At 45.1% G+C, this 19,120-nt stretch overlaps 1 protein-coding gene across 1 annotated transcript in view; it reads right to left on the bottom strand.

Annotated features, from left to right (window-relative positions):
- Window positions 1-19,120, bottom strand: part of TEX11 (testis expressed 11) — a 146,584-nt gene that overhangs the window by 54,966 nt on the left and 72,498 nt on the right. The window contains exon 2 of the mRNA XM_069206980.1: window positions 9,915-9,969. Within this exon, the coding sequence (XP_069063081.1) occupies window positions 9,915-9,948 (34 nt within the window). The 5' untranslated portion in view covers window positions 9,949-9,969. The remainder of the gene's footprint in view (window positions 1-9,914; window positions 9,970-19,120) is intronic.

Raw genomic sequence — 19,120 nt, 5'->3', positions numbered from 1 at the left:
GCGGTAGAAAATCTGAGGGAATTCAGCCTCTGTTGGGAGTGTTTGGGAGGGGCTGAATCCTGATTGGTTGATACTCAAGTTTGGGTCTTTTCACAAAACAAAGTGGATAGACTGTAAAATACCTTATGAGGCCTACTAGGGCCTACTGGTTTTACTTTTACTGACTTACTGCTTTTTATATATTTAAGTTTACCGTGAGGCTCCCACCTCGACGACGGGGATGATTCAAGCATGTGAATCTATGAAAGATCCAATACTGGAGAAAGTAACATGACAAGACTGTGAGCAGTATTTCCAGCACTTCCAAATTTTAAGTGTTACTCTCTAATGTAGAAGGATAATTATCCTGAAATGTGTCTAGAAATACACTGCACTGGCTGCGACAACAATGGTGAATACTGCAAAGACTTTCAACTAAAGTGAGTGTTATCAGGTACTGCAATTACCACAATGCAGCTAGTCGAATTAAGTGCTGGTATACCAGGCACTGTGCTCCCTTCTCCCCTTATTGAAAGCACTCTGTACTACCACAGTAGCAGGCCACAGCAGTAGTAGCCAAAATTCCCCTTGAGGTAGCAATAGACCACCAGCCTTCAGGTCAGCATCCATCAGCATTGACAGTATTTGCTTACCTAAGGGCAGCGTGAGTACTGCCTTGGGTTTTGACACTGAAACCCCTAGCACTAAATGCTGTCTTCAAGACAGCAAATGCGATCTATACTTGTGAGTGCTGTCCTGGAGACAGACGCCACCAGCCATATCAGTGTATGTTGGCCTGGGGGGTAATAGTTAGCAGCCATTCTTGTGAGTGCTACCCTTGGGAAGAGGATACTAGCCGCTGCAACTATGCTGTCTGGAGGTACCCTTAGACAGCCATAGCTCCGTATGGTGCCTTGTGGGCAGCAACAATCAACTATAGTGGTTTGTGCTGACCCAGGAGCATCTAATCTCAGCAATAGGGGTTGATGCCCCCCCGGAGCAGCGGTGAACTATCACAGCAGTGAGCAAAGCCTTGAAAGCAGAATCCACTACTAATTTCTGCACTACCCTTGGCATAGAAGTCACCAACATTAGCAGTTCCTTGTGTCTTGAGGGCACAGTCACCCGCCATGGCAATGTATACCCTCATAGGAGACAGCAGTCACCAGCAATAGCACTGCATATCGCCTGAGTGTAGCAGTCACCATCTATGACAGTGTACGTTGCCTTGGGCGTAGCATGAAAAATACTAAAAGCGTGTGCTGCCCTAGGGGCAACAGTAACCAACCAAGGTCTGCTGCCCTGGGAACATACTCAAGCAAGACTAGACAAATCTGCTCTTAAACCAATAAAATGCCATAGCATTATGCACAGCCATAGGGGCAGCAGCCTTAGTAATTACATTATTTTTGCCTCCAGGCCATTGTAACCAACCATATCAGCGTGTGATGCCCTGATGGTTGAAGACAACAGCAATATAGCAGTATCTGTCACCCTGGGGCAACGTTCCTAACCACAGCAGTGCATATCACTTTGTGTGCTAGAGGCACCAACCATATCAGGCATGCTGCCCTGAGGGCATTATTGTGGGCAATGTCAGAGGGCCACTGTCACAAGATAAAGCAGAAAGAATGTGCTGTCCTGCAGCAGTACCCAGGCATATCTGTGAGTGCTCCTCTAGCTGTAGCAATAACCAAGGACAGAGGTGTGTCTTCAATGTGAAGTATCTACAAGCAAGGGCAATGTTTACATTACAAAGCAGCAATAAACATCCATTTGGTAGAGTTTTACCCTGTGGCAGCAGTAGCTTGTCATTTCAGTATACCCCGAATGTGTCAGTCACCTGCTACTGCAATGCCTGCTGCCAAGGTAGCAGCAGAACTTCAAGACTCAGAATCTGGACACCAAGGCCAACCCACTGAAGCTCTGAACTAATCAGGTGGACTGAAGAAACAGCCATGCAATCACCCAGGGGCGGCTCCTGCGCTATTGTGAAGGAGCGCTGCCTCCCCTTCTGCCCCCCACCAGCAGCAGTAAAACTTTTACTACATTTACTATTGTTTTATAGTTTAAAAGGGGCGGGGCCATGTGGCTATGACGAGCACAAAGGAGGAGTTCACAGCACTACCCCTCAGAGCGCATGTATGTCAGGCCGGCCAAACACACATGCACAATGGGCTCTCTCCAACCCAGTACTGTGTTGGTGAGTTGGAGACAGCAGGCACTCTGCCTGCTACTCTGCCTCAGACCCCCCTGGTTGCACGCTGCGTCCAATCCTAATGCTGCTTTCATGCTGCTAGCAGCATGAAAGCAGCGTTAGAATTGGATGCAGCACAGGCAGGGAGCCTGTGGTTGCAGTGGGGGACCAGAGTGGATCGGAGTGGTGCACCAAAAAATGTATGTTTAAAAAAAATGTATATATTTTTTTTAGTCCCTCTCCCGCCATGCGCCACCCAGTTCCTTTTCCCTCCCGTGAGCCAGCCCTGCAATCACCCTATCACTTCAACCTCCTTGATTCTTCAACCTTCCCTCGGGTCTCACCACGCAGCCTTCAGGCCCACATGCTGGACTTCAGAGCCCATTTTGTGAATCCTATTACTAACAAAAAGCACCTCCATAAGCAAAGGATGCTCCAATGACCTATGAAAGGGATTTCATGACCACACCGTGGACGTAATATTCGCCTCAGTTTATGTGTTTCATAGTCTGATCATTATTAAATTCCCTTTAAGATCCCTAGTCTGGTCATGATAAAGAAAGTGCTACCCACTATTTATTTATGGGCAGAACATTTTCCAATTGTCTCCAACCCTGCCTTCCATGAAAAACTATGAAATTGAGATTAAATGGGCTTACACCAGATTCTATGCTCTTAGAATAACTAATGAGTCCTGGCCAACCAAGGAGATTTCTGAGATTGCAAGAGATACAATATCACACAACAAATCTGTGCTACACAAGGAATTGGGGTGGCACGTGACCTCCAAATAATATACACACAAGACACCCTGGGAGTTCTATGACTAGTTGGAGATGTGGAGGATGGAGAACCCATACAAACCTAATGGGCTTGTCCAAAACTAACAATATAGTTGTCAGGATTCTGGTACGCAGACCCACTAAAAGCTCTTGCATTCTCTGAACTACAGCACAAACAAGCAATGCGGAACTACTCTCTCATGGTAGTGATCTGCGGATTGAAGGGAGCGGAGAAAATTAAATACTGCACTGGAGTTCACTCTCATCTGGATTGGGCCAGGATTGGTACTGAAGTCCTCACTGGTGGGAGTTTGAGGATTACCTGTAACAAGCAGAATGAAGCAGGAGTCCAGGTGAATATGCGGTACCATTTGGTAGCAGCAGTACAAAAAGACTCAGGCTTGCAGGTTTTAGTGACAGATGTTGCTGTGAGGGACCTTCTACACACTAATATAACAGAAGGGGATTACTGGACACAACTATAAACAAGACCAGACAGAAGCTGAAGTAAGCAGGAGAGACACGATCCCAGAGGTATCATAGTCAACATACAGACAACAGTAGGTTACAGAAAGGGAACCTAGGGATGCAGGGGAGCTCAAAGGAAAAAAAGCAACCAACTTTGGGGACAGAATAACCGTTCCATAGTAGTATGAAACAGATCGCCACAACAACTAGTGAAACGTATTACTTCCTTAAATACTGGTTCTAGCCGGAAATGTCTTAAAACCCGGGGTGAGTAAAACCTATAAGCCAGAATCACCAATTACTTACCTTTGGTAATGCTCTTCCTGGTGGCTAGTCTATCTAACTGCAGATTCCTCACATTTAGAATATTTCCTAGGAGCCAGATTGGATCCATAAACGTTTCATAGCAGTGCTTCTGTGCAACTCCACAAAGGCTTTGTTCTTCCTACAGAAGTAACAAAGCGGAGATGCATATAAGCACTACCCCTGCAACCTGACGTTGGTTTCTTGCTTGCCAATTTCAGGCCTTCAGATGTGCATCACAAAACAACTGTCGGCACCAGTGTGTAGATCTCTAAGTTGAGACCATTTCAGTTGTTAAAAAGAATCCACTCCATAGAACCAGGACGTAGGAGGGCAGTGAAGACTCTGCAGTTAAACAAAGCATCCACCAGAAAGATCTTTTCCGAAGATAAGTAACTTGTTCTTCTGATGGATACTTCTACCTACAGATTTTTTCACTTTTGGACTAGATACCAAAGTGGTACCTTCTGAAGCTGGAAGGTCTGTTGAGTAGGCTGAAACCAGAAAATCTGAAGACTGAATTGGTTGTCAAGGCAGTAGTGCTCTATGGCAACGCATGCACTGATCGCCATATCACAGCCTGGCAAGGACAGGCACTCTGCAAGAAAATGAAGTGGTGGCAGCATAAACACTGAGTAAATGGGCTATAAGACCTTCCGGATGCTGCTTTTTGGCCAATGTATAGCATATCTTAATGCAGAGGACCATCCACCTCGATAGAGTCTTTACTCTACAGACTTTGCATTCTTCGTGCCAGAGAGAGTGCAAGAAAAGATGATCAACCCCCCAATGTTCCTTGGTACAATCAATGAAGTTTAAAGCTCTTTTGGGGACAATCAATGGGACCTCTTTCCTGGGTAAGGCGGAGCAAAGAATGCTGGGAGAGTGATGGTTTGCCCAACACAAAAAGGAATCTCGACTTTCAGCAAAAAGGCTGCCCAAGTTCTCAGGACCAGTTTGTCTGGAGAAAAGGTGGTGTGGTGCAGTTGTACAGATAAAGCCTGGAGTTCACTCATACAACAAGCTGAAGTGATCATGATGAAGAAGGCAGAGCAGCTGTGAATTGACTCAAAGGGAGTACACGGAGAGCACCAAGACCAAGTTAATGTCCTACTGTGGTATCACAAACAGTTTGGGTGGGAACATGTGTGTCAATACCTAATGAACCGCATTACAACAGATGGTTTAAACAAGGACAGTTGGTCTAGCCAACACAAAAGGCCAAATAGGCCTACAAATAAACGTTATTAGTGGCCCTGGATACTGGGAGTTTCCATGACAGAGCATCTTCCAGACGCCACCGCCTCTGTAGTTTAAGATGAAGAAGGGCATATCACAGGAGGAAGGGACAATTTAATAACAATGCTCAGTCTGCAGGTTCCTGGTGCACAAACCTGTTGAAAGCCCTCCCGTCTCTTAACTACTGTACAAATGAGCAGTCTGGATGTACTTTGTTAGAGTACAGTCTGGGGATGGACGAGGAAGGCACAGAGAGTAATAGAGGACAGAAGTTCACTTTCAGGCTGGACTCTTTTTGGGTCGGGAGCGGTACCACAGGCCTTGCTGGTAGGTGTCTGTCTGGAGAGTCCCTGTGCCAGCTGCAATGAGTAGGTGTTTGTCATAAACTTTCCATCTTGCAATTAGGTGGAGCTCACAAAGACTCTGTAGGGTCCTGCCTTTGAATCAATTCATGTCAGAACACTCGTTATCACTCTGTACAACTTGCTTCACATCACACTGCAATCCTAGTATCCACATCACTATCCTGATGTATTATGCCTCATCCTGTGCCCTTTGTCTCCAAACCTTACCTAAATCAAATCCTGAAGGTGGAGCTCTGTTTGGTGTCCGGGGTCCTGTTTCTTTTGGATGTAGTGACTCATTCAAACAAACTTTCTGGACTTTTCTTGCCCTCAGCTCTGTTTTGTACTCCTTTCCTTATTTCTCTGTTTCACTTCTTGTGTCTGCTGGCTTTCCCAGTCATTCATTCTGAGTCCCAGTGCAGCGTTCCCCACATTAGTGGCTCCCTGATAATTTTTTTCACACTTGGCTCTCCCCTTACAACTGTGCCCCTTCCTTAAGGCCCCAACTATTTATACCCAGTGAACCGTCTTTACTGCTGAGGCATTAGAAATCTGATGATGTTTTGCTTTCAGGCTTCCTCTGAGTTTCTGTAACCTTTGGCTTTCCTTATTACCTGTTCTGCTGCTTTAGCTTCTCTGTTCCTGTTCCTGGTGGCTGCAGCCTCTCTGTCCCTGTTGTACAGTGTAACTAGATACACCTGAATACTTCCAGTCCATCCCTTGTTTGCATGTAGATTCCTTGTCTAGTGCTGCAATATTCTTAGTTCAGTCTGCATACGTCCAGGCCTGTTCCTTGTTTGTGTGCAGAATCCTTGTCCTGTTTCTCAGTGTTCCCTGTCTGCGTAATTCCAGTCTAGTCCCGTCCTTGCTTTTTTAGAATCCAGTCATGGTGTTCCCTGAGCCCTCTTTCTGAATTCACTTTCACTTACTCCATTCCCCTGTCTGCTCTTGTATTTATGCTGAAATCTTAGCTATTTTTACTGAGGGTATCAGTGAGTTCTGAGGCTTGGTGCCTCTTGCACAGATCCACTCAGTGCTCTTCTTCCATAAGAACTGCTGAGTGTCTTTCAAGATTGCGAGATTAACTGCTCCTTGCCTTATGGTTAGATCTTGTAGATCTTTTTCTGTCATCGAGCATACAGGAATACTGCAGTTCTGTTTTGTGCTTTCTTATTGCCTTCATATTGTTTTTTGTACAGTATGTGCCTTGTTTTTCTAGTTTTGTCTTTGAAGGCAGTACCCAGCATTCCAACCTGCTCTAGTCCTTAGCTTCTGTCCGGTCCTTCTCCTTCCAAGCTTCTAGTTACTCCTTTGCGTATGCTAAAACCTTCCATCTCAGTTGCTTCTTTGTCCTTGCAGAGAGTAAGCACTTCCTGTTAATCAGTCAAGTCCCCACCTCAGCAAAGATTCTGACTGGGGCACGGTAGTTGAATATAGCGGTACCACAATCAAGACTTGGGCTTACCGATCAAAACCTATAAGTCAGCACCAAGCTAGTGGGCTATTGTTGGTGTACTCAGTTTTCAATGCCCCGGTCTCCAATGCCGATGTCTCGAACAGAACGAGAACAAAATGCACATTATACTGGAAAGAAATTCTAGCAGCCATAACATAGATTATGGATTTTCCAAAACTAGATAATCCATCAATAATGACAGTGGCAATCAGACCTGGAACCTGGGACATACTGGCAGGTAGAGAATAGAAGCCGATTGTTCACTGCTTTTATATGTCAAAATGGTGACAGATAGGTATGGAAACTAACAGTGCTACCCACCGTGTATACTTGGCAAGCTAAACTATGGGAGTTAGCGGCATTGGGGATACTCTCAAATCACGTAGTCAAAGACACAGACAACTCTGAAGCAGTGTGGCATCCAGTATTGGAATATATGGGGAAATACTGCAGGGAGGTTACATATCAAGATTACAAGAGCTGAAACTTTTTTGATTAAAATACAAGTCCCTAGGAGTAGTGTTGCAAATCCTTACAATACAGTACCAAGGAGGGCCATGCCATGCACGCATGGAGCTGTATGTGTAAATCCGACCTCTGGTGCCTGCAGAGGTATTCATCTTGCAGATCCCAGGGTGGTCCAGCAGTCCAGAGGATGGGCAGAGATTGCCCACATCTGGGGGCTCCTGCCACAGAAGACTGGAGAGTGCTGGTGGCCTGAGCCCAAGAAAACTGGTATTGGGTCTGGCAGCGTGATGGCAAGATGGTGGGGGCCTATGGGCCCAAGACAGATGGCCTGCAGCTGATCACCAGCCAAGGGTTCCAATGGCACCTTGGGAACCTGAAGATTAGATTGACAGTGGCCCCCGCTGACAGACGTCTATGGAAAGCCAACAGCTGACTCACATTTGAATGCGTAGGTGGAAGGCTGATTCCTGGAAACATGGGGGGAAAACAATGTGGACTAGGTAAGCCTGCCGCCCCTCCTCCTCCTCACGGGAGACACCTGAGACGCATGGGTGCCCACTTTACAGCGGAGGCTTGGCGCACAAGGTGCAGAAGCGCCGGAGGGGACTCCAGAGTGATGATTTTTCTCACTGCAAATGGGGGATAGTGTTGACATTCTTAACTAGACATTATCTGGCTGCAGGAAAACTACGCGGTGGGCAACAAATGGGGTTTTCTCATTTGAGGTTGATATCGACTGTTGGCTTATGCTGGTTCTTTCAGAGCTCCATGGGCGCGGGTAGTTTGGTCCATAGGTCCATTCCCTTTCACGTCTCTAGAGTGTAGGAAGCAACTGATGGGTGCCACGTGACTGTGTTATACTGTCCCTACTAAAATAATAGGACTGCGTATTAGGATGACAGAACTTCAGAATGTGAGGACTGAGCCTGTCCACACCTTTAGAAGCTGTCGGCCCAATTCATTGCTAGCTTACAGTGTCCCTCCCAAACCCCTAACTTTACTGGGGTGGAAGGTAATTATGCCAACCTGAACATGATACTCTCATCCCCAAAGGACTCGTGGAAACAGATCTTATCCTCTCAAAGGCTTACGCATGCATGCCCAGGCGAAACATAAGAAAGATACAAGATACGTTTGTAAAACATTTATTGAAACAATCGTAGTCTTGCATAGAGTGAGCTGTGCTAATAAGGCAGATGAAACAAAGCAATGTTATCAGCATTGTGAACATGATGAAGAGAATAAACAATCCAACCATGGCAAATAATTTCTTTATATTCCTACCTGTCACTAACCCTATACTGAGAGTACAGTGGGTGTACTCTCTGCCTACACCCGATCTAAGAGGATAGCCTTAGTCCCCATACCTGGAAAACTGAACCAGGGAATAGGCCAGTAATATAGATGGCAATCCTTCTCTGCAACTGGAAGATTAGTGGCAATCCTTCTCTGCAACTGGAAGATTAGTGGCAATCCCTCTGCAACTGGAAGATTAGTGGCAATCCTTCTCTGCAACTGGAAGATTAGTGGCAATCCTTCTCTGCAACTGGAAGATTAGTGCCAATCCTTCTCTGCAACTGGAAGATTAGTGGCAATCCTTCTCTGCAACTGGAAGATTAGTGCCAGCAGATCTGCAAGTCGAACACAGCATTTGTCCCAAGATGGTCGTGGCAGGAGTGTCCCCCCGTCAGTGCATTGTATATATAATCAAAACCACACTCTGTTAGCGGCACAGCTGTGATACAATGTTATGTCTATATGTTAAAAGCTGATATAGAAATATTTGCCACCTATGAGGGGATCCGTATCAACTGGAAAAAATCTGTGGCATTTGCACTGATTGACAGGATGCCCACGGTCGAGTGGTCCTGCCCCATACAATGGGAACACATTGGTTTCCCATACCTAGAGGTTTACATTACTACTGACAACATGCTGTTTTTTAGGAAAAACCTTGATAGGCTGTTGGAAGAGTACGGAAGGGACGTGGGACATGGTTGCAGACTCTCCCGACCAATATGGACTGGTGTTTGAGAACCGAGGAGTTGATGCCCAAGGCCCATGATGCCCTCGGAAATCCTAAAGTAATATAGCCCATGTTCTTATTTTGTGTTCATATGAAACCACAAAAAAGACTTCTAAACAAATACAGTACTTGGGTGCCTGGGAAGAACTGACAAGATTCAACCGAAACATGATAAAACCCATACAATAGTTCCAGTGGAGGGCTGCGGGGATGAGAGGGAAGTTTATAGCTTCTTGTCGTCTTCGTTATAATTTATAACAATTTGATGTATTGTACAAATACTGTCTGGTGAGCTGTCTCACACGCTTAGCATGTGGATGCTGTGTACTATATGAAAGATCCAACTGCAAGTAACAAATAGTATTCACAAAGAGAAGCTGGGTGCTGGGATTGAGCCGGGGGGTGCTCCATAGAGAGAAACTGGGTGATTGGGACTCATTGGAAGATGTTTAAATCCTTCCTGAGCTATGACCTTCTCTCTTCGCCTGCATTCCCTGTTTCTCTCAGAGGAGGTAGATTGTTCCTTCTTGGCTTCTTATGTCCCATTTCGTGATAAAAGGGGAACATTTTCCCATGCAGTATCGTTTAATTCACTATTGAATGGTGTAAAATAAAGTATTTGCCTATCGCTCACTCACAGTTTAAGACTTACCTTTGATTTCTGTAAAACTGGATATTCTTTCCATTTTCGACCTTCTTAGGTATTCCTGAAAAAGAAAACAAAGGTAATTTGAATTAAGTAAAAAGCTAAATATACATGTGGAATATGGCTATATATTCATCTGAGGTATTGTGTTAACAAGGGACATATATGGAAGGTAATAATTGTTCCTGCTGTGTGACTGGTGACATTTGTTTTTAATTCATCCACATAACTTTGTTATAAATGTAACATCACAACTTCTAACAACAGATGAGACATACACCTTAAATTTAACTCCTGAAAGAATTTCTCCTCCAGTCAGAAACAACATGCGGCACATAGATGTATAGAGGCTTTAAACGATGCTGATGTGCACGAAACAGCTAAGCAAAATCCATGGAATTCCTAACTAGCAAGAACCTCCACTTTGAATACCGCATACAAGACATAGCAAAACCAGAAATATCCCATCAAGGAAGAATCAAAAACCTCAAACTCTCTCTCAACAAGAGCTGAAAAGAGCAGTTGAGTCATGTTTAAACAGTTTAAAGAGAGCAAGGCGACAATCTGTGATTGATTTTATGGTCATGGTTTCAAATCCTGGTGGATCCACTCTTTCTTCCAAAGTAAAAAAATTAGTACCATTAAGTTGGCTAACAATGAAATATTATTCAGCGCCAAGATGCCCCAAGATGGTATATAAAATCATTAATCATATCCTGAAAGGCCTACTTACTGTTCTCCCAAAGACCCTTCTCGCTTTTCTGAAGCTGTCCTCCATGCAGCAGCATATTTCCTGAGGAATACAAAAACCGGAGCACAACACCCCTCCCACCTCTTAAAACAGCTGTCCATAGAGGCCAGATTCTTATCCAAAACAGCTTACTTAACATATAAAGCACTTCACTTAAGCACCCTTAAACAATTCACAGAGATAGTTGTTATCAGTTTGATCCAGGCTTCTAAAAAGCAAGAAATGATGAGTGCCTACACTACTCCTCATAAAAAAGAAGAGTTTCTTATGGAGAGCTTTCTCAGGGCATGCATCCAGAATGTGGAATGCTTTTCCAAACATCAAACTTGCTCCGTCTCTCCAGTTTTTTAATAGACTATTCCCTGGCAATGAAGACAGTCTGTCAACTGACCCATCTGTATCTAACGCAGTCACTACAGCATGGAATAATCTGTTTCAGAGGTATATAAATGGGATCTGGAGGAGACTAGTTGAAACCAATACCTCCATCAAGACAATCATGGCCTCCTTCCACTCGTCTGGTTCCACCAAGCCCCCCAGCTCACCCTCCAAACACTTGCATAAGTCAGAAACAATATCTGGAGCAAATAAATGAGAGTCTTATATACCCAGGACAACACCTGCCCCTCTTGTTTGCATGGTGAGCTTCACCTTAAGTAGACTTCATTCATGGAGGGCCTGCAAAGCTGTCTGATGTGGACCAAGCATGTCTCAGTTGTAGGCATGTAGAGATTTGGGACTTGTCAAGGTCAAATTCTGCACCTAGGTCTGCGAACGATCTACTGGCCCCCTCTCCAGGCTACTCCCAATTTGAAAATGATAATTAGGTTCTCTGTGCAGAAATACAATACCTGACCCAACCATGCCCAATCCATAGGGGTGTGTCTCGGGTCAACCTACCATTTGATTCGATCTGCTCCAGATCCTTGCACTTACAGCCAGGCACCACCTTAGTAAAGGAGGAAACCCCAACTGCACCTGGCCATCATACAGTACATAAAGCAGATTAAATTCATCAAACAACACACATTCCGATCTGATAGCCAGGCCATGTTAATGCCAGAACAGTCAATCGTTCATAGCTGTGACGTGCACAGTCTAATAGTATGATTGGATGTTTGCTACTCACAGCCACTTTGGGCATCTTTCCAACTCACAGGTAGAAACATATGTCAGTGGTCTTGCAAAGGAATTGGTCTGGGAGTTCACAGGGAACATTTTGCAGGGTACATTACTTCTTAGACAGGGTGTTAATAGTTCGACGCAACAGTCACACCTTCTTCTCTCATCGAAACTACCACAAGTAAGAGGGACCCTTTCCTGTAGACACTGTGTTGCTTAAAACTTAGGAATATTATGTGGAAGCAGTAGGAGTCTCTTTGAAGAGTCACTGATTTGGGGAAAATGCCTAGTAGCATAAACAATTACCAGGCAGGCAGGTTATCCAAGGTATGAATTGTAACGGAACCTTATACGGACAAAACACAGTTCAGATGATATAACCAGATCCAGCTGGAAAAGGATTCCAGAAGATGAAGCAGAGCAGAATTGCAAGCGATGGAGCAGGATTCCAGGAAATGGAGCAAGGTTACACAGGCAACCAGGAGCAAATAACCAGGACGGGAGAACCACCCCTCAGTAACCAGAATGCTTGCGACACATGGTACTGATGGTCCCAACTCTTTATAACACGAGAAACAGGAAGTGAGTAAGACAAAGAACAAGTAAGTAAAATACACAAAATGATGCCACCATGATGGATTAGGCTAAAATCTGATGTAAAACAGGTGGAAGACAGAACAAAATATTTCACTTGCCGTTTTGGAAGAACGAGAAACAAGAGAGAGTGGAAAGGGTGTGATCACTCATCACCTGCATGGCCAGTTATCCTTAGAAGTAATAGGAATGGTGTCAGAGAATGAGGTAAGTAAAGAAATCCTCCTCCCCAAACTCTGGGAGAACATGATGAAGGTGAGGGTCTGATTAAACAAGATTACCACTTCAGCAAGCCATGCGAGAAGAAACAGAGAGGCTCAATAGGATTCTACAATTAAGGAAGGGGCATGGACAAAAGCCACTTAAGGGCGCTCAATAGGGAGATTACCTTTCCAATCAGTCAAGAACTGCAAGTGACCTCGAAATAACTTAGCGTCACAGATTTCTTGGACTTCATTTTCAGGATGGCTGTGTACCTTGACAGGTCAAGAAGCCTGAGCCTCCTTTTGTAAAGGATCATTAGCATATGGCTAAGCTGAAAAACATGAAAAACTGGATGGATCCTCCAAATGGTGGATAACTATTTTAATGTGGTAAGTAATGGATTAATTTGTTCGGGGATATCAAAGCCACAAAAGAGAGGTCTTAGCTTAAATGATAAAGATCGAACTGGAAGAAAATTGGGAGATAATCAAACATTAGTCGCCTAGCAAAAAGGATCAGAAAAGAACCTTGGAGGCGATAGCCAGTCATGGTCATGACATATTTTCTCTTATGCAGATTCTCATGCAGATCAGCAAATGAATCAGCTGCTGGAATCACCTGGTCTATACAAGGTGAACCACAGAAAGAATGAAGATGAATTTATTGGAGGCAAAAAAAGCTGACATCCTAGTGGCACTATGTGGAGCAATGCTGTATTGGAATTCAGCCAGAGGCCACATTTTGTAACAGTTACTCTGCATGGCAATGCACTAACAGCAGTCCAAGACACAAATTAACTCTTTTGGTCTCTGATTGCCAATACCCAAATAATGAGCCTTCCAAAAACAAGAAATATATTGAGATTCCTGATTAGAAATTATTGTGGGAGAAAGGCCATGTAAACAGAAAATGTCACTGATAAAGGTCTGGGTCATCGTTTCAGCAGATGAAAGGCAGAAAAATGAGCCATCATGGAAAAAGTAACAACAGTAACTATAATGACCCCCACTAACCATTGTAATGAGGGAGATCAACACAGTGTGCAGACGTAGTATGTCAAGGTTTAGGTGGTACAGATGTGGAAATAAATATTCAAAACGAACATTCTTATTTCAAAAGATTCTCAGATTCTCAGATACCAATAAAAAGGTGTATCAATTCTTCGAAGGTGTTTTAGTGCCAGAATTCACCATCAAGAACCAAGTAATTTGATTACTAAGAAGTTAAAGAGAAGGAAAGATGACAGATTGGATGGTTCTACAACAACTCAATACCACTTTCAATGGCATCTGCCTCAACAAATCATTTAGAAGGATCGGAATGATGAAGAGTGGATGCTTGAATAAAGGAACACTTCTGATTTTGGAAAGCTTACTCAGTAAGAAAACCCACTCTAAGTTTTCTTTCTTAAGGATCCTAGTTATTTTGGTAGCATGTTAGGCAAAACATCAATAGACTACAAATAAAGCCTTACAAATCAAAGAAACACAGTCTCCATTATAATTGTTGGAGTAAGGGTCATGGTAATCGTCTTACGATCATTTGAAATTCCACTAGAACGAAAGATAAGGCCTAGATATTATATTGCATCCTGTAAGAAATTGGTTTATTGGTTGGGGGTGGGGGGTTGAAGCCCCACTCAGGCAAAAACCCCAATCTTTGTCGAGGTGAATCACAAAAATCACTAAATTAACCCCTTCGCTGCCAGGCCTTTTCCCCCTCCTGTGCCGAGCCTTTTTTTGGCTATTTGGGGCAGTTCGCGCTTAGGCCCTCATACCTTTTTGTTCATATAAGCTACTCACGCCAAATTTGCGTCCTTTTTTTCCAACATCCTAGGGATTCTATAGGTACCCAGATTTTGTGGGTTCCCCAGAAGGATGCCAAGAAATTAGCCAAAATACAGTGACATTTTCATTTTTTTTTTTTAAATGGGAAAAAGGGGCTGCAGAAGAAGGCTTGTGTTTTTTCCCCCTGAAAATGGCATCAACAAAGGGTTTGCGGTGCTAAAATCACCAGCTTCCCAGCTTTCAGGAACAGGCAGACTTGAATCAGAAAACCCAATTTTTCAACACAATTTTGGCATTTTACTGGGACATACACCATTTTTACGATTTTATGTGCTTTTAGCCTCCTTCCAGTCAGTGACAGAAATGGGTATGAAACCAATGCTGGATCCCAGACACCGCAACATTTCTGAAAAGTAGACAAAATTCTGAATTCAGCAAGGGGTAATTTGTGAAGATCCTACAAGGGTTTCCTACAGAAAATAACACATAAAAAATATATATATTGAAATTGAGGTGAAAAAATCTGAAATTTTTCTCTACGATTTACTCTGTAACTTTTTCCTGCAATGTAAGATTTTTGAAAGCAATATACCGTTACGTCTGCTGGACTCTTCTGGTTGCGGGGATATATAGGGCTTGTAGGTTCATCAAGAATTCTAGGTACCCAGAGCCAATAAATGACCTGCACCCTACAGTGGGTTTTCATTCTATACCGGGTATACAGCAATTAATTTGCTGAAATATAAAGAGTAAAAAATAGCTATCAAGAAAACCTTTGTATTTCCAAGATGGGCACAAGATAAGGTGTTGAGGAGCAGTGGTTATTTGCACATCTCTGAAATCCGGGGTGCCCATACTAGCATGTGAATTACAGGGCATTTCTCAAATAGACGTCTTTTTTACACACTCTCTTATATTTGGAAGGAAAAAATGTAGAGAAAGACAAGGGGCAATAACACTTGTTTTGCTATTCTATGTTCCCCCAAGTCTCCCAATAAAAATGATACCTCACTTGTGTGGGTAGACGACAGGAAATGTCCCAAAACACAACGTGGACACATCCCATTTTTTGACACAAAACAGAGGTGTTTTTTGCCAAGTGCCTACCAGTAGATTTTGCCCCCTAGCTCAGCCAGCACCTAGGGAAACCTACCAAACCTGTGCATTTTTGAAAACTAGAGACCTAGGGGAATCCAAGATGGGGTGACTTGCGGGGCTCGGACCAGGTTCTGTTACCTAGAATCCTTTGCAAACCTCAAAATGTGGCTAAAAAAACACATTTTCCTCACATTTCTGTGACAGAAAGTTCTGGAATCTGAGAGGAGCCACAAATTTCCTTCGACCCAGCGTTCCCCCAAGTCTCCCGATAAAAATGGTACCTCACTTGTGCGGGTAGGCCTAGCGCCCACGAAAGGAAATGGCCCAAAACACAACTTGGACACATCCCTTTTTTTACAGAAAACAGAGGTGTTTTTTTGCAAAGTGCCTACCTGTAGATTTTGGCCCCTAGCTCAGCCGGCACCTAGGGAAACCTACCAAACCTGTGCATTTTTGATAACTAGAGACCTAGGGGAATCCAAGATGGGGTGACTTGTGGGGCTCTGACCAGGTTCTGTTACCCAGAATCCTTTGCAAACCTCAAAATGTGGCTAAAAAACACATTTTCCTCACATTTCGGTGACAGAAAGTTCTGGAATCTGAGAGGAGCCACAAATGTCCTTCCACACAGCGTTCCCGCAAGTCTCCCGATAAAAATGGTACCTCACTTGTGCGGGTAGGCCTAGCGCCCATGAAAGGAAGTGGCTCAAAACACAACGTGGACACATCCCATTTTTTTTTTACAGAAAACAGAGGTGTTTTTTGCAAAGTGCCTACCTGTATATTTTGGCCCCTAGCTCAGCCGGCACCTAGGGAAACCTACCAAACCTGTGCATTTTTTAAAACTAGAGACCTAGGGGAATCCAAAATGGGGTAACTTGTGGGGCTCTGACCAGGTTCTGTTACCCAGAATTCTTTGCAAACCTCAAAATTTGGCTAAAAAAACACATTTTCCTCACATTTCGGTGACAGAAAGTTCTGGAATCTGAGAGGAGCCACAAATTTCCTTCCACCCAGCGTTCCCCCAAGTCTCCCGATAAAAATGGTACCTCACTTGTGTGGGTAGGCCTAGCGCCCACGAAAGGAAATGGCACAAAACACAACATGGACACATCACATTTTTTCACAGAAAACAGTGCCTACCTGTGGATTTTGGCCTCTAGCTCAGCCGGCACCTAGGGAAACCTAGCAAACCAGCACATTTCTGAAAACTAGACACCAAGGGGAATCCAAGATGGGGTGACTTGTGGGGCTCTGACCAGGTTCTGTTACCCAGAATCCTTTGCAAACCTCAAAATTTGGCCCAAAAAACACTTTTCCCTCTAATTTCGGTGACAGAAAGTTCTGGAATCTGAGAGGAGCCACAATTGTCCTTCCACCCAGCGCTCCCCCAACTCTCCCGCTAAAAATGGTACCTCACTTGTGTGGGTGGGCCTAGCACCCACAAAAGGAAAGGGCCCAAAACACAACGTGGACACATCACATTTTTTCACAGAAAACAGAGGTGTTTTTTGCAAAGTGCCTACCTGTGGATTTTGGCCTCTAGCTCAGCCGGCCCCAGGGGGGGCAGAAATGGCCTAAAATACATTTTCCCCTCCCCCCCCCCCCGGGGAGCGACCCTGGCCTACGGAGTCGCTCCCCTTGCGTGACGGCGCAAAAAAAAGGATCCCTGGTGCCTAGTGGTTTCTGCCCCCCTTGGGGCAGATTCGCCTAAAATCAGCCGATTTGCCCCGAAGGGGGGCAGAAATGGTCTAAATACAATTTGCCCCTCCAGGGGAGCGACCCCTTAGACAGGGGTCGCTCCCCTGGAGGGGCAAATTCTAAAAAAATAAGAAAAAAATTGCCCTGGCGCCTAGAGGTTTCTGCCTCCCCTGGGTGCAGATCGGCCTAATAACAATCGGCCGATCTGCCCCCAAAGCAGGCAGAAATGGCCTAAATACAATTTGCCCCTCCAGGGGAGCGACCCTTGCCTAAGGGGTCACTCCCCATCTCTAAAAAAACAAACTAACAAACAAAAAAAATAATAATAATTTGCCCTGGCGCCTAGAGGTTTCTGCCCCCTGGGGGCAGATCGGCCTAATAACAATAGGACGATCTGCCCCCTGGGGGGGCAGAAATGGCCTAAAATAAATTTGCCCCCCTATCCCCCCCCCCGGGGAGCGACCCTTGCCTACAAGGTCGCTCCCCTTGCGTGACGGCGCAAAAAAAAAGATCCCTGGTGCCTAGTGGTTTCTGCCCCCCTTGGGAGCAGATTGACCTAAAATCGGCCGATTTGCCCCGAAGGGGGGCAGAAATGGTCTAAATACAATTTGCCCCTCCAGGGGAGCGACCCCTTAGACAGGGGTCGCTCCCCTGGAGGGGCAAATTCTAAAAAAAAGAAGAAAAAAATTGCCCTGGTGCCTAGAGGTTTCTGCCTCCCCTGGGGGCAGATCGGCCTAATAACAATCGGCTGATCTGCCCCCAAAGCGGGCAGAAATGGCCTAAATACAATTTGCCCCTCCAGGGGAGCGACCCTTGCCTAAGGGGTCGCTCCCCATCTCTAAAAAAACGAACTAACAAACAAAAAAAATAATAATAATTTGCCCTGGCGCCTAGAGGTTTCTGCCCCCTGGGGGCAGATCGGCCTAATAACAATAGGCCGATCTGCCCCCTGGGGGGGCAGAAATGGCCTAAAATAAATTTGCCCCCCTATCCCCACCCGGGGAGCGACCCTTGCCTACAAGGTCGCTCCCCTTGCGTGACGGCGCAAAAAAAAAGATCCCTGGTGCCTAGTGGTTTCTGCCCCCCTTGGGAGCAGATTGACCTAAAATCGGCCGATCTGCCCCCAAAGCGGGCAGAAATGGGCTAAATACAATTTGCCCCTCCAGGGGAGCGACCCTTGCCTAAGGGGACGCTCCCCATCTGTAAAATAACAACAACAAAAAAATCCCCAGTGCCTAGTGGTTTCTGCCCCCCTTGGGGGCAGATCGGCCTAAATAAAATAGGCTGATCTGCCCCCATGGGGGGCAGAAATGGCCTAAAATAAATTTGCCCCCCAGGGGAATGACCCTTGCCTAAGGGGTCGCTCCCCTTACGTGAAAAAAAAAAAAAAAAAAAACTCCCTGGTGTCTAGTGGTTTCTATCCACCTTGGGGGCAGATTGGCCTCATAAAAATAGGCCAATCTGCCCCCAAGGGGGGCAGAAATGGCCTAAATATAATTTGCCCCCTAGGGGAGCGACCCTTGCCTAAGGGGTCGCTCTCCACCTCAAAAACAAAAAAATAATAAAAAAAATATCCCTGGTGCCTAGAGGTTTCTGCCCATAGTAGGCCGATCTGCCCCCGGGGGGGCAGAAAAGGCCTTAAAAAAAAATGCCCACCCTGGGAGCGACCCTTGCCCAAGGGGTCGCTCCCTTATGCCAATTTCCTTTTTTCAAAAGACATCCCTGGTGTCTAGTGGGCGTTTTGACAGCCGGATTGCTTTCAATCCGGCTGCCAAAACGCAGAGAGAGACTTCAAAGGGAAGGAAATACATTTCCTTCCCTTTGAAGCCTCTCTCGGCCTCCGCCACGTGATCGGAAGAGAAATGCAAAGCATTTCTCTTCCGATCGAGCTGGAAGCTGAGCTTCCAGCGCGATGGGGGAGGCTCTGTGATTGTCAGCGCGCGCTTGCGCGCTGA

This window comes from Pleurodeles waltl, chromosome 2_1 (assembly GCF_031143425.1).
Source record: "Pleurodeles waltl isolate 20211129_DDA chromosome 2_1, aPleWal1.hap1.20221129, whole genome shotgun sequence".
NCBI classification, from domain to species: domain Eukaryota; kingdom Metazoa; phylum Chordata; class Amphibia; order Caudata; family Salamandridae; genus Pleurodeles; species Pleurodeles waltl.
This window is presented reverse-complemented; position numbering and strand designations above follow the sequence as displayed.